The 15,610-nt window shown below is 47.6% G+C and overlaps 2 protein-coding genes across 3 annotated transcripts in view; both read right to left on the reverse strand.

Annotated features, from left to right (window-relative positions):
* Window positions 1–345: 345 nt before the first annotated feature.
* On the reverse strand, window positions 346–7,345 carry dkk3b (dickkopf WNT signaling pathway inhibitor 3b). 2 transcript variants are annotated; one of them, XM_053886162.1, is made up of 6 exons: window positions 7,006–7,345; window positions 5,978–6,085; window positions 2,755–2,847; window positions 2,537–2,681; window positions 2,327–2,477; window positions 354–1,339 (listed from the first exon to the last, which is right to left on the reverse strand). In XM_053886162.1, the coding sequence occupies exons 1-6, from the start codon at window positions 7,174–7,176 to the stop codon at window positions 1,315–1,317; spliced, it is 693 nt and encodes a 230-aa protein (XP_053742137.1). In that variant the 5' UTR covers window positions 7,177–7,345; the 3' UTR covers window positions 354–1,314. The 2 variants fall into 2 exon arrangements, with proteins under 2 accessions (XP_053742139.1, XP_053742137.1); XM_053886164.1 differs by lacking the exon at window positions 5,978–6,085 and having other exon boundaries at window positions 346–1,339.
* A 723-nt stretch (window positions 7,346–8,068) lies between these two features.
* The window catches only part of LOC128771047 (anoctamin-1-like), a 61,429-nt gene continuing 53,887 nt past the window's right edge, over window positions 8,069–15,610 (reverse strand). Inside the window, exons 15-28 of the mRNA XM_053886156.1 lie at window positions 14,561–14,721; window positions 14,377–14,459; window positions 13,247–13,321; window positions 13,048–13,116; window positions 12,770–12,971; window positions 12,093–12,204; window positions 11,973–12,030; window positions 11,811–11,911; window positions 11,599–11,741; window positions 11,380–11,532; window positions 11,263–11,315; window positions 10,778–10,962; window positions 9,718–9,823; window positions 8,069–8,883 (exon numbers count right to left, since the gene is read on the reverse strand). Of these exons, the coding sequence (XP_053742131.1) occupies window positions 8,626–8,883; window positions 9,718–9,823; window positions 10,778–10,962; window positions 11,263–11,315; window positions 11,380–11,532; window positions 11,599–11,741; window positions 11,811–11,911; window positions 11,973–12,030; window positions 12,093–12,204; window positions 12,770–12,971; window positions 13,048–13,116; window positions 13,247–13,321; window positions 14,377–14,459; window positions 14,561–14,721 (1,759 nt within the window). The 3' untranslated portion in view covers window positions 8,069–8,625. The remainder of the gene's footprint in view (window positions 8,884–9,717; window positions 9,824–10,777; window positions 10,963–11,262; window positions 11,316–11,379; window positions 11,533–11,598; window positions 11,742–11,810; window positions 11,912–11,972; window positions 12,031–12,092; window positions 12,205–12,769; window positions 12,972–13,047; window positions 13,117–13,246; window positions 13,322–14,376; window positions 14,460–14,560; window positions 14,722–15,610) is intronic.

Genomic DNA, 15,610 nt, shown 5'->3' on the forward strand with positions numbered 1-15,610 from the left:
ACGTTCCTTTGAGGCTTTCGTCCAGGCACTCTGGTTTCCTCCCACCGTCCAAAGGCGTGCAGAGACCAATCGATGACGCCAGTTTGCATGTGTGAGGGAGACTGGTGTCCTGTGAAGGTCTGGGGACCTGTCCAGGGTGTCCCTGGCCCCTCACCCCGAGTAGCTGGGACAGTCTGCGCAGAACACGCAGTACTAGATGAGAGTTGGTATCAGCAGCAGCACTAAAGGCACTACTCGCCAAAACGGTCATTAGTAGTACTGTTGCTATCAATACAAGTACTTCAACGTTTGATTTGGTCATTTAGTTGACTTGTAATCATCAAAGTAGGACCTCAAATACAAAGACTCCTTATGTCAGTCTACTCCAATAGAGGAGAAACACCTGGTCGTCGTAGGACGCTGATGTAATATAAAATGAAAATAATGCATTTTTGTAGCAGTTTAACATTAGCTGAAGAAATACTAGCAGTAGTACAATGAGAAGAAGCAAAAGTATCAGCAGTCGCAGTAGAATCAGTCGTATGATTACATCACAGTAGTTGGAGTACAATCAAAGGTGGTGATCATGTGAACTTCAGGAGAGCTGTAGTACTGCTATTTATAGACCTGATAGTAAATCCTAACAGTCATACTAGTTCTTGTGTAGAGTGGTATTAAGATTAAAGGTAGCCAAACAGAAACACTAGTACACACTTCCTGATAGTAGTACTCAGGTCAAATCAGTTGTACTGACGGCAGCAACAGCCGCAGTTGTACAAGATGTACTAGGAAGTTTAGCGGTGTCGTCAGAATAATTTATTTTGCAGTATATTGTAATATAGTGGGAGGCAGGGGACATTTCTGTGGCTGCAGTCGAACTGAGGAGCAGGTGGTCGGGACTGTGGTAGAAGTACCAGTAGAACCGCAGCAGTCGCGCTAGTAGAAGTACTCATGGCAGGGTTTGGACAGTCGTTTCCACTTGATGGTGAAGTGACATGTAGAGTCGTCAGCGGACGGCTAATTATAAACCCACGAGCTTGTGTTGTCATGGCAACAGGCGCTGAGTTTCAGCTGAGCTGTTCACACTTGACACAAAAGTGATTGATTAACTGAAGTATGTCGGCGTTAATTACAAGCAACTGTCATCGGTTCGTCGTGCGCAGAAACATGAAAATATGTATTAAAAAATAACGTTGAAGTCGACGGGATCGAGTCCTGTGCTGTCTACGCGGGTAAAGTGCGCCCTCCAGTGTCCAGTGCCTGCCACTTCAGCAGAAGGCCACGGTGCGGTGTTCAGGAAACCCTCCGCACCGAGACCTGCTCCGCCTCCTCGTCCTACTCTCCACAGGCGGCGCCGAGTCTGTCGGAGGGTGACAGAAGAAGAAAAACAAAAGTCAGTTTGGTCTGTGCGTTCCTACACGAGTCACATGACGGGCTCGAGGCCACAGAGGTCAGGGGTCGCAGTTGACAGCCCGACACTTCCACTCCACTTTCACATCGCCAGGGAGCCGTCGCTCAGTCACGTGACTTTTGACGTCACTTTCACACGGTGCAGCGATATTTGTCATTTTAGAGAAGCTTCATATCATCATTATTTAAAAAAAAGCAAATACATATATTTAAAAGCAGCTTTAAATAGAAGATAAAACATGCTTATATTACAAATATCTTTCATTAAGTCCTAATATTGCAGAATATAATCCTACATGATAAATATACACATGAATACAAATATTTTTTTAAACATGGCATGGTGAAAATAAAGTCATAAAATAAAATGACCAACATCGTAATGCATACGTTTACATACAACAGATCACTCGATAATAATTCTAAAAAGTATTTCATTTTTTAAATGAAATATTTGATTAATTTACACAATCTTATGATGAAGGCTAAAAAACAAATACTATTACTACTACTACTGATCATAATATTAATAATTACACAAGTCATTTTAATAGACAGAGAACTTTCATTAAAAGATATTAAAACATGATTATTTCTCCAACAGGTGAATAAATAATGGCACAATTATTAGCAACAACAAAAAGCACAACTTAATAAATATAATAATTAATACGTTTTTTCGAAATATAAACAAACTGAAAATGTACTTTATGAATGTTTAAGATTTGAAACGTATTGTTCAGAGTAAATATGTGTACATCGTGTTTCATGTCAGGATATTACTGTATTTGATATTATGAGAAATATGTTTTTTTACGTCTAAACTGAGCAGAAACACACGACTCAGGAAGTGAGAATCTAATATGATAAATAAAAGTATAATAAATAATATATAAAAAAATAATAAATGTTGTCAGTGAACCGTGGGCCGTCTCACCTGTGCAGTCGGCACTGCAGCGGCCCGGCGCAGGGGCAGTGGTCCCGGGGCCCCTCCTGGTCCCAGGCCAGCATGTCCATCAGTAAGTTGGGGTGACTCAGGCAGGCCTCCCCCTTCTTCGGTCTGGGGTTACACACCGGAAACAGCAACTCTGAGGCGACAAGAGGCGAGTGAGCGCGGCACCGGAAGCGCGGCGCGACGTCACCTCACCTCTCTGGAAGGCGCAACACAGCCCGGCCTCGCAGTCGCTCTGCCCCTGACAGATGGTGCCCTCGCGTCCTCTGGTGGCGTTGACCGTGCACTGGCCCCACACGCACATCTGCTCCGAGCAGCACTCCTCGTCCTTGGTGCACGGCTGGAAGGAGAAGCGCGGGACTGAGCCGGGCCTCAGCAGCTCGGTAGCGCCACCTACCGGACTCGACACCCACCATGTCCGTGGGGATGCAGGGGAGACACCTGGACTCCTGGATCTTAGACTGGCAGTAGTGCAGCTCCCCACAGTCCTCGTCCACCATGCACTCCTGCGGAGACACCGACGTCTGACTCCGGCCCACAGCACTCAAACGCACCACACTCAGAAGCAGGGGGGTTGCAGACAGCTGCTGCAGCCACGGTTGCCTTCAAGGAACCTCGGAATTCTCCCCACCATGAGCGAACCTTCACTGCCGTCCTGCCTCTCCTAAGCCCTGCTTTCTTTCTCAAACACACGAGTGTCACCTCACACCGTGATGAGGCCTGAAATACGGACGCAGGAATCACGAGGTTCGCAGGTTCGAACGCACCGTCCTTCCAACACCACTGAACATAGAATGTGTTGCTCGAAAATAAAGACTGAGCGTCTTCAACCTGCAATGATGAGCGACAGCCAGGAGAAACTACAGCAGCTAGCAACACATTAGCCACCGAGCAAAGCTGACCTTTCCCATGACTGTGAAACACGATGATCTTTAAACTATTAAATGATAATAATAGTAAAGTCAACAGACCCTAAATTAGCTGTTTGTTTTGTTGTTTATTTAGTCTTATGTTACTGTACTATGTGTGCATATCTACTATGAGTACAGTGTTGGACGTACAATGTTAGTATTGTATATTGTATACTGGGAAAAAAACAGCGACCTAGCATCAAGGCTAGTCAGTTAGCAGCTTTAGCGTAGCATTTTGGGCTTCAACACTAACACAGGACTCCTCACGGTTCATGTGTTTATTCAGTAAGTAAATGTACTGTTTTACTCTTAAATATGGCTGATGAGTCGAGGCAGCAGAGTTATTCAGTAAAGAAATGTGGAGTTAGACTCCTAAAGATGGCGGCGTTAGACCCCAAGAGATGGACTCAGAGCTTCACACTGCAGAGACTCGGCAGCCGGAGGGAAGTGTGTCTGGCAGAAACGGCCATTTCACATTGGAGGTTTTTATTCGGAACAAATCTTTTCTGGAAAGCAAGTCGAGTTCCACGGACGACTCGGTCTGGTCTGCAGCCGAGTCGGAGTGAAGGCTGTAATTATTCTAATTCCTTCCAGACGAACCACAGCTGTTACTGGTGTCTGGGGATGAGCAGCGCCGCGGCTCCGCTCTGCTCCGAGGCCGAGTCACTCTCACTCGAGGCGGACGGAGCCCAGCCTGAACAGAGGCCGCGCACCTTTGGGCTGGTCATCTCTTCAGTGTCATCTGGTTCAGCTCCAGGTTTGGACACGGTAGCGAGAAAACAACACTGCAGGCTGCAGCAGCCTCACTGGAGCTGAGCCTCAGATTAGAGTCTAGTTTCACTGGGAGTAGAACCTGAAGCTGCTGTTCCACGTGAAGCGGGTAACCCGCATGACCTCTCTCATTAAAAATGTGGCACTCGTTGCTTAAATCTTCACTCATCCTTTCCTGATTTCTTTGTGTGAGTCTTGTGTCTTTTTTGTCTTTCTTTTTCTCGCTTCGACTTTCATGTATTTCAAAGGACCTCTGTTGTCAAGGAACAAACCACCACTCATTTTGCTTCTCTTGCTCATGTGATTCCCTCTTCATCTACAATAAACTAACTAACTTTTCTTCTTGATTAAATGTAAAATGAGATAATATATTTTTACATGGTTGATTTTTTTATGCAGTTTTTTTTTGGAACTTTCATTTTATGCAGGATTTTTGAGGATTTTTCTTCCGGCAGGTGACTTTAACTGGTCAGCTGAAAGATTTTTATTGCCTTTCAACAGTCATTTTCATTCCTGTGGTCATTATGACTATATTTTGCCATGTTTTATTTTATTTATAAATGTAGTTTTAAGTTAAATAATTGACAAATTATTTCCCTTTTTAACTTCAGAAGTAATTTTGCCGATATTTCTACGCACCAGTTTTCAATTCTGCTTCTGGACCAGGACTTGGGTCCATATTCAACAGGACCGGTTCTGCACACTAGTGCTCTGTCAAAGCTGAGCCACAGTGGAGCTTCCTGCCCTGAGTAAACACTTCTCCTTCCTGCCTCGTGGCTCAGCTGCCTGGGCAGCGTTCGGGTCGCTCGCCCTCCCGGCGCCGGGACAGTTAAGATCAAACCCCACCAGCTACCGACCCGGATCCGCGCAGAAAACCATTACACTCCCTGTCTGTTTTCCTGATGACCTCATCTCTGAAAACAAGCCGAGACAAAGCTCGCGGGGTGAGACGGCGCCCCACCTCTGGAGGAGGTGGAAACACCCGAGCCAGAGCGGCAGCTGCTCGCAGCCATCGCCGTCAATTAAACATCTTCTTTCCGAGTGAGTCAGTCAGAGGTGGAGGGAGTGGGGGGGAGGGAGAACAGCTCACTCGCTCCTCCGCGGCTGCCATGTAACGGGACAAACACAACAACCATCTCCTCACCATTTCCATCAAGGCAGGGATTTAACCCTTCGTCTCAGCTCTCTAGATGACACACCAAGGTCCACCTCCAGAGGAGCTCTAGAACTTCAGCCCAAACCTTTCTGCGCCCACAGGCTCCCGCAGCTCAGTCCAGCTAAGGCACGGATGGCAAGAAGCTCCTGATCCAGGAGAAGAAGCTTGCCGCAAACCAAACAGAGCCGTCAGGGAACAGCGCCATGTTTCCTTCGCAGTTCTCTTTAAAAATGTACTGCACTGTCATTATTTCTGACAGATCTCCTCATCAATAACGTCTTTTCTCACAAACGCTGAATTGGACCAATGATGATGATTTTCTTTCATCTTTGGCAAATGTTTAAAAAGGAAATAGCAAATATTCCCCAAGTTTACATCATGTGAAAACAGAGTTGGGACATGAAAAGGGAAAACAAAGTACAAAGGGAATGGAATATTGGAGCAAAATATGAGTAAAAAAGAGTAGTGGTTAAAAAAATGTTTCCAGTTACTTTAAGCAAAGCAAAGCTAATAGATAAAATAAGAAACAAGGCGAGCTGATGACCAAAAACAGTAAATATTTTTGTCTTTTTGCTTTGTGTTCTATGTCTACTGTTGTTTTGGGAATATCTTTGTTGTTAATTGATGTCTTATCGACTTAATTTCTGACTTAAGTCTTGAATGTTCTTCAGTGACACAAGGAATTTCCCCACACAACTAAAGGATATTTTATCTCAAATAATCTAATCTAATCCCTGAACCTCATGTTCATCACAAATGAGTCTCATGAGTCCTGACCGAAGCGGACTTGACTCTTACCTCCACAGTCGCCGCCGAGACTTCGATCCTGACGTCGCCGTCCTCCAGGTTTCTCACAGAACTGAGGTGGTTCCTGTCTGAGTTGGACCTGGAGCTCTCGTTTTTAATCTGTTGGGAGGAAGACCAGAGGGCCAGAAGGCTTTTGGCTCAGCTCACCCCGGCCTGTGAGTCTGCCCAATCTAGACTCAGGTTTCCTCTCCACCTGGGTTATAAACTATTACTTCGACTGGGGACATTAAAACCAGCACAGTCAGAAGATCCGCAGATTAATCTCAATTAATCGCACTAAATTTTACCATTAATCGCGGGTGAACTCATCTTTTTACTGCGATTAATTGAGATTAAAATTTGGATGATTGACAGCCCTAAATGAAACCAAAGCGAACATTAAAAGAACGACTCGATACACTTGCTCCTCACGTCCAGACCTCTCCACGCATGACTTCTTCAGTTGCTAATGAACTTTAAAGATGATCAACCTTTTGAACCGCAGTATGAAAACATATTTCAAGTCACAATTCACTGCTGCTTAATCCCACTTGATCCTACTATTTCAGTTTAACTCATAGATACACTGGCACCTTGACTTCCTCTCCTCCATCTCCAACTCTCCTGGTCCCCCTCTGTCTCTGAACTTCTCCTCTGATAGACTCAGTTCTCTAATGACGGCCTGAGCATCTTCACCTCTGACTCTCCTGACTCCTGACTCTCTAATGATCCTGCCAGTGACCTCTAGAGTCCAGTGAAGCTGCTGCTCTGACGTCACAGCGACGCAACAAACAAACTTTCCAACAGAAACAAACCTCCTCCAAACAGCAAACAAATTCATGACCAACTTTTCTCACTCTGTCAACTGAAATGCAAAGACAATTCAGTGAGTCAGAACAAACCTTGACTCCCTGCGACCCTGACGAGTTCAAAAGTTATTTCATAACAAACAACAAGCGAACGGAGGGAGATGAAGTGATGACGTCGTCTGTTTATAGGCCCATGCAGCGGCTCGTGAGGGAGCCGTGATATTTACAGACCTGGTCCACTGCCTCCTCCAGCATGTGCTGCGTGTCCTCCATCAGCTCCTCCACCTCGCGGAACATGTCGTTGAGGCTCAGGGCTTTGCCCTTCAGGACGTCCCGCTGCAGCACCGCGCGGCTGCCCAGCAGGACGCACGCCGAGACACAGAGCCACAGAGCAGCAGACATGACTGCCTCGCTTCCTCCGCCCGTCTGCCGGAGTCGCTCTCCCTCAGCGTGAGTGTGAGGCGGTGACGCAGCAGCAGCACAGCTGGATTAGTTTTATGTGGAAAAGTCTCAGGAGAAGAGGAGAGGTTAGAAAGCGGAAATGGTCCAGCTCAACGTCACACTGCCGGAGAGGGATTAAAAACAACAAGCAAACACACAGCTGGACCATAACAAATGACAAGAAGAGGAGAAGAAAAGGTCCATACAATAATAAACGTTAGTAACTAAACAGAAAAAAACAGAAAAAAAGTGGAGGGAAGGATACATATGAGAACGGCACGAAAACTTTAAAAAGTTACATTAAATGCATGACAAAGATTTGAAACCCAGAAAGTGACTCATGTTAGAGGAGGCAGCCGTGATCTGAGCAACTTACCTTCTAGAGTACCACACGACTCATGACTCCAAACTGATGTCGCGCCACATCCTTCGACATGAGTTCGCTTCACGCGGGACAAAACAAACCCAGGATCCGGATCAGCCCCAAAACACACTGACTTCATCCTCACTCTGCTTCTCCCATGTCCTGAAAACGTCAACAGAATCTGTGCATCTGTGCTCAGCCTTCCCAGTTCTGCTGCACGGACAGACTTGGTTAGTGTGCATTCCAAAATAAAACAGCCATCCTCATCCCTTTATCTGTTGCCGGGTCACGGGGGCAGCAGCTTCTAAAGGTCGCGCCAAACGCCCTTCCCCCGGGCGCTCTGACTGGGGGATCCCGAGACACTCCAGGCCAGTGAAGAGGTCTCATGCCTCCGTCTGGTCCTGGGTCGACCCCTCGGTGTCGCGCCTGAAACACCTCCAGAGGGAGGCCACCAGGGGGCGACCTCATGAGGTGCCTGAACCACCTGAACTGGAGAAGCAGAGGCCCTACTGTCACCCAAGTCACAAGTCACACCCGCCACAGCACATGACTATAGGTGAGGGTTAGGGACGAAGACTGGTGGGTGAATACGGTTTAAAAAAGCCTTAACTAACAACAGAGTGAACCTGAAATTTCCTGACGTTCCAGTGGGGTAAAACTCTGTCGCCTTCCCTTCACGTGACACAAAATGAAGAACCGGTCACCGTGCGAGAAGGAGGAACAGGACTTTAGAAGGTAATCCCTGGACCCCTCTGGCTCTTAAACCCCTCCAGTCTTCACAGATAGGAGACGTTCTGCTGGCACACGTGAAGGTTGACTACTTTATTAGCGTCTGAACGTCGGCTACTTCATAACATCTGGTTAACGAATGGAACTGAAAGTAAATGTTGAAATCATCCAGGGTGAGTTCATAATGTCGGGGTGCATCTTCAGAGCCAATCCAGTCTGAGCAGCTCAGGAGGCTGGACCTGTCCTCACTCAGCCTCCACAGCTCTGGAATGTTCTGAGGGCGAGCGGCACCCGAGCGCCGGCCCGTCCGCCTGCAGTCAGAAACTGTTGCTGTGCTGCTGCTGCTGCTGCTGCTGTGTGTGAGTCTGTGGCGCCGCGGTGCTGTTGTTGTTCCGGCTGCAGTTCACCTTGTGGCCAGCGGAGGCCCTGCCCTCAAAGCTCTGACTCTTGCCTTGCTCCTCCTTCATGAAGAGCTCCACCAGCAGGATCTTCTCCTTGTGGATCTGCAGGCTGATGTCTTTGGGGATGTCGGGGATCAGCCAGTCCACGATGTCGTTCATCAGCATCACCACGTTCTGCGGGCGACGGAGGGCAGAGTGACCTCAGCTGTCGCACGGCTCCTCCGGTCCAACAAGCCTGGGACTCACCTTCCACCTCCAGAGGGTCCAGTCCAAACTGGTTAGAGCTACCGTAACGCCAGCCTCTTAGAAAAGGCTTGGCATTCACTGTTTTTTTTTTTTGCTTAATAATGTGTTATTACTGCGTAAAAAAACCAAACCAAACGCTCAAACATCAACCCCAGTTGTATCTTGACAAACATTTTAAACACAAAAAACTCAACAGTAACACTCTGAAATAGAAATAATAGTCCACTTTCACTTTCCATGGCAGCTTTCCCACTCTCAACACACATAATCCTGTCAAACGTTAAGACACTTCGGCGCTATTGTAGTCAGAAATTCTCATCTGAAATCTAGGAACTAGATTCATAACATATTTCATAATATATTTATTGGGTATGATTGAAAACTGAACATAAGGTTAAACTAAGAGGTGAGATGTTTCAGTGTTTGTCTCTTGCTGTTTACCTCTCTGGACAGTGGCAGTGTATTGGACAAGTGAAGGCATTTTTCAGAAAACTTCAGGAATATTTGAGACATGGATCGATGCAGATTAATGCCATTAGTTGGTACAACTAATAACTAATTGTGGCTAGTTATTCTACTCTGGTTTGTGGCATCAAACACCTGCACTCGTGTCGTCACTCCTGCGTCTGCTTTCCAGCCTCTGGTTTCTATCCGCGCTCTGGTTTTAGTTTCAGAGCATTAGTTTCTGATAGCTCCGCCTCTAAACTGGGGACTCTGTTTGACTGACATCACAGGAGACGCAGGACGAGTGCGTGATCTCACCTGGAAAACGATGACAAAGGCCAGTCGCACCGCCAGAACCGCCCAGAACTCTTTGGAGATCTCATACGGCGTGTTGGACCAGGGAGGCTCTCTGTAGTCCTTATACCTGCACAGACACCATCGTGGGACACAAACAGCTCAGGCCCGCTCTCTTGCTGTCACACGCTCACAATTCACCCCCCAAATGAATCTGACAGAAGACAGTGGCGACATCACCAACACAACACTGTTGCGGATCATCATTGTCAACAACCTACTTCAGCACATTTTATCAAAGGTTCTGGAGCTGAAGTGGATCCTGAATGTTTCATGTCCATCTGAAGATAATCAGACAAACTTTTCATAAAGTGAGAGCCACACGGGGTCAAGTCAAATTTCAAGTTCTAGTTACCTCCGTAAGAAAATGACCTCTGAAATAACATCCAAGCCCTCACGTGTCGACTTAGAGAAACAGATTCATGCCTTCATATTCTCCCACCCAGACAAAAGGGACTCTCTCCTCACAGGCTTCAACAAGAAATCTGTCTCTCTGACGCCCCCTGCTGGTTCAGAGCGGTGAGGCTTCTCACAGACGGCAGCACATCACTCCAGTGTCAGCGTCTCTGCACTCGCTCCGCTTGCTCCACTTGAGAATTGAAGGCTTTACTGATGCATTGTTTAAAAGTTGACCAACCAAAGAACCACATACATGTACATCAAAACTAGATGAATTATTATTACGATTATTACTACTTGACTGGAGAGCCGCTCTGTTTCCAGGGACCAATGAGCCACTTTGTTTCTGCAACACTGTTGAACAGCGCATTGAAAACAGTGATGCTGGTTTACTGAGGCTTTCTGGCAGCGAGGTGTTTGTGTTGCTGCAGCCAAAGCCAAACGCTCCTCTCCATTAGGAACCAGCTGTACAGAGCTGTGTTTGACCTTCAAAGACCATGCGCGTCATTGTGATGCTGCAGTGGCGGTGAAATCCCAGGCTGGTCACATGATCATTTCTGAACGGATCACTTGCTCTGGAGACATCGGTCGAACCCACGACGCTCAGAGAGAGACTGGCACTCACCGGCACATTTCCACGTGGTAGCCCAGCTGCAGCGGGTCCATGGGCTCCCTGCCGCTCTGGAAGTGGCTGACGTTGAAGTAGGAGAGCGTGTGGTTGACGAAGCCGTGCATGGTGCCGTCGGGACTGTACATGTACTGGTAGACCATGCGGGGGATGAAGTCCGAGGTGAAGGAGATGACGAACGCCTGGAGACAGGTGAAAAACGCTGAAACAACCTAGTGCTCGAGATTGGCCTTGGTCTCAAGACCTCCTTTTTAGGGTCTTGGTCTCGACCTCCAAATGCCTTGGTCTCATCTTGGTCTTGAGTACAACGCTAACACAAGCCTGACATGACGTATTCTGTCGTATCTGGACGAGACGTTTCAGATCTTGACCTGCAGTGGCTGTTTGTTGGATTTCATGCTGTAACTTTTAACCATTAAGCTGCTGTTGTCTCGTCCTGGTCTCAAGAGTTCAGCGAGTGTGTTGTGGTGGTCGACACGTACGTTGATGATCACGGCCACCTTCGCCACGCCCCTCAGGATGTTGTACCAGATCCCTGCGGGTGACGAACACATCGTGAAACAGGAGTTGAATGTTTAAAAACGGCCGACTGGACTCACCGATATCCTTGGCTCGAGCGGCCACGGGCCGCCGCAGCTCCGTCACAAACTTCTTGGCGTCCAGTCGTATTTCGATGATGTTGTTGAGCAAGGCGAAGAGAGGCGCGAGCGGGAAGGAGGCCACGAAGAGTGTGACGAAGCCAAACTGGATGACTGCAGACACCGGGAGACAAACATCAGCCGAGGTGCTAGCGAGAGCGTGTGCTGTGCGTCACCGACTCATTTCCATGTATTCGGGTGTCAGCCCGGCGAAGGGCTCCAGGAAGTGGTCGGTTTCATATCTCTGCAGCTTCTTCTGCCGCTCCTCCTCCTGGAACGCTCCTCGCTTGGTCCGGATGTAGCGGATCAGCTTCTTCAGTTTCCTGCCGAGCCAAGGTCGCGGAAAAACTGGGGGTCAAACGCCACATTGCAGGGCCCACGTTCACACTCACGGGATCCCGATCTCAAATAGGTTGTTCTGGATGAGCTGCTTCCCCAACATGGTGATGCTGAGCTGGATGCACAACTCCATCAGACAGCCTCCGTGCGCACACTGGGACGCAGGTCAGAGGTCAAAGCTCAGCGTTACACAACAGACGCCCAGTGCTTCCTACCTCTTCCATCCTGTAGGACTCGAACACATACAGGTAGCTGCCGGGTCGCCCGACCAGCCTGGGCGAGAGGTCAAAGGTGAGCGCCTGAACGAGGCGCAGCGGCAGAAGCAGCCCACTCACCGGCCTCTGAAGAACGCAATGTAGATGATCGGAGTGAACGCGTTGAAGAACTTGAGGATGAAGGTCTTGAAAATCAGCCGCTCCTCAAAACTCTTGTCCGTTTTTGGAACCTCTGCGGAAAAAAACAGGGGTCACAGGCATCACTAATCGACTCACGGCGAAATAAAACCTCTTCATTGAAACTTTGTAAACGATACAAGAAGAAATGTCGACAACATAAAAGCCTCGTGATGACTTTGTGGCTGGTTATTAGAGGAGCAGTCTGCTATCTTGAGGAGTACCACACCTGCTGGGCTCCTCAACCAGTCTGTGGTCTCCAACCAAATGGACCACATGAAGGGATGAGGTCCTTACAAGGATAGTGTTTTGTCAAGAATTGGTCCCCATAAAGCAGGATAAACAAGTACACACTCTGGCACAGTCATGTTTTTATGTTTTGTGAAGACCTCTCATCGACGTAACCCTTTCCCCAGCCTCTTCCCCTGAACCTAACCATCCAAAAACACATTGCTAACCTGAACCAAGACTCTGAACAAAAGTGAAACCCAGTTAATTCCCCACATAGGCAAAAGCTCCTCACAAGGAGGTGTTTTGTGAAGAAGGTACACACACAACAAATGTTCCATGTCTTGAACACATGAAACCAAAGTTCTTATGTGAAGACGCCTCTCACCCACCCAACACCGTGAGCCAGCGGGCCACAGCTCCGTACACCTCGTCCAGGATGAGGATGACCACCAGGTTGATGATGGCCGCCGTGGTCTTGACCGTCAGCTGCACGTTGTTCCGCGTGACGGGGTTGGAGCTCATGTGCAGGGCGGCTTTGGTGGAGATCCGGTAGAGGATGACACCAAACACAATGGCAAATGTAACACCGACCTGACAAGCGAGAGGATCACAGCTGGATTACCAAGGGAGAAGGATGTTGGAGGGAGGGAGCCGAAGCTTATCTCACCATTAACAACATCATCACGATGTTCGTCATGTAGGCAGGAAAGCGGTCTTGACAGGTCAGTTTGTCCGTCTAAACACAGGCATGAATGAAGCGACTTCAGTTAACTTAAGTGATGTGAGGTCCACAAACATTTCTTCAACATTCTCGGACAGACTATCTAGTGGTCAAACATCTCTATGAGAAATACTGAAATCTTTACCTTATGTCGGGAGTTTGGATCTTTATTCAGAGACTTTTGCATCACCTGGAGTTCGTACTCGGCTCTGGGGTGGTCCTACAGTGGCAAGACAGAGAGGTCAACCAGCGGTTCACAGAGCACTCGGAAGACAAGTGTGTTGTGAGTGCACGTGCCAAGTGATGTATAAAAGGCATCGGAGGTGGGAGAGTGAACCGTGAGTGAAGTGAGCGAACAGCGAGACTTCGCAGACACATCGTCTCTACTGAAGCGAGTGTTCAGCAGCCGGAGCAGAGGGAGGAAAGAGTGAGCTGCCAAAAACACATACAGCTGAGAGAAACTAAAAATATGAATTTGGATCAATTCAGTCATTTTATGTTACATGCCTACTGTGTTACAGATTAATTTGGCCAAAAACAAGACATCACTAATAACCATAAAAAAAAAATAATCGAAAAACCAACATTTTTTTTATTTTGTGTCACCTCATATGAAAAAATATAAACATACATTTAAAAAAATAATTTAATAAAACAAAAAAGTGAAGATTTGATCAAATCAAAATGTAAATATATTAAATATTAATAACAATAGCAGGAGAAGAAGCACAATTCAATAAAAATAAAATTCATAAAATTAAAATTAAAATTGTACCTTGCATTTTTACTGAACATTCTGCTGACTATAATTTTCCATCTAGGGATTATTGAAGTAGATCTACTGTGATTGACTTAAAATGTGGCTTCAGTCTTAATACATATAATTTTATTTAATATATAAAAAGCGGAGGCCAACATGTGAATCTGATGAAAGAAAAGAGTCACATGAGGAGCCTATTGTTGCTGTATTTTCACACGGAGCTCACGAGGGTCGGACCTGCTGCCCGTCAGGACCCCAGCCTGAACATGTGACTGTGGTCACCTACAGACTTGCAGGTGTGTCGGTGATATGAAAACAGTTTGCTCAGCTCAGCACAGAGAGAAGAGGAGCAGAAAAAAGGCTCCAAAGAGAACAAGAGCAACCCAGACCTTCAGAGCTTCCTGTCCACGATCGACACAGAGACACAAGAGGAGGCGTCTGTTAGCTCACATCTGAGCAGGAAGTCAACATCTTTCATCTGACGGAACATCAACAAACGCCGCGCTCTCACTGACCTCCTCGTCTTCGAACCCTGTCAAGTCCCATTCGTAGTTGAGTCTCATCTGTCTTCTCTTCCAGTGCTCCATGAACATGGCGGCTTCAGACGGGAGAAACAACGGAGGTCACCATCAAGGCTTCCACAGCGCACAACAGAGCTGACAGAAACATCCGGAATAAAAGGCGCATGTCGACACCCACCCCACAGAGCCATGAAGATGGAGAAGAAGACGGTGGCCGGGTTGTCAAACAGGTGGCTGGCCCTGGCCGTCCCACAGGCGCTGCTCAGCCGCCAGTAGCTGCACACTCGGTCGCACAGAGGACACATGGTGATGTTGTTCCTGGGGTGGCAGATCTCCACGCTGGCAGACACAAGCGAGAGCCACGACAGGGAGTCAAACATTGAGTGGGGTCTGAGCAAAGTATCTAATGATGGCAGAAGACGCTTCCTCCTGACATCATCACGCTCACGCCAGCGTTTATTTCTCGTGTCTTCCGTCGCCTGCTTCCATCTAATTGTCCTCTTCCTGACACTTGCACACAGCCGGTCTCCTGGCTCGTGTCAGGAAACGCTGACACGGCACTTCACTGGGAGCACAGACGGAGCTGCGACAGTCAGTGATGCCAAACAGACAGCGGATGACATGTCTCTGTGAAAAGCAGGATCGGTGGAGGATGTGAGTTATATACAGTGGAGTGCAGCACCATCGCGGTCACTGGACCTGCTTCCTGGAGGACTGGACTTCATCAGAGGTGCCTGCTCTGGTGTTCACAGCTCAGCTCTGTCTCCTAGGATGCAGTTTTCAAACCAGTCTCTTCACCAGATGTCAAGTGTGAGGACCATCTGTGTTTAATGGTGAAGACAAAGCTGAACCCAAATGCAGATGTCAGGATGGACTCAAGGGTCAGTAGCATCTACCGACCCTTGACTGATGGTCCTGAGCTCTGTTGGACACCAATCCTCTACAGAGTTAGACACTCAGAAGCGGAGTGATCCAGGAGAGGCTCAGCATAAAACCATCACCCCCTCTTTCTTGAGAAGGAGCAGTAGGTGTTCCCTGAATGCCTCCTGCTGTGGTAGAGGACCTGGGGCAGACCCAGGACACTACATTAAGATCATGGTACCAGAAGAGCTGGTGATGACCGAGATGTCTTCGCTCAAATCTCAGTGTTGAAAACTGGATCAGCTTAACAAAAGAGAGTGAAGTAGAGAGCGAACAGAAGCCTGAAAAAAGGATTAATGGAGAGAAA

This window comes from Synchiropus splendidus, chromosome 14 (genome assembly GCF_027744825.2).
Source record: "Synchiropus splendidus isolate RoL2022-P1 chromosome 14, RoL_Sspl_1.0, whole genome shotgun sequence".
Classification (NCBI taxonomy): domain Eukaryota; kingdom Metazoa; phylum Chordata; class Actinopteri; order Syngnathiformes; family Callionymidae; genus Synchiropus; species Synchiropus splendidus.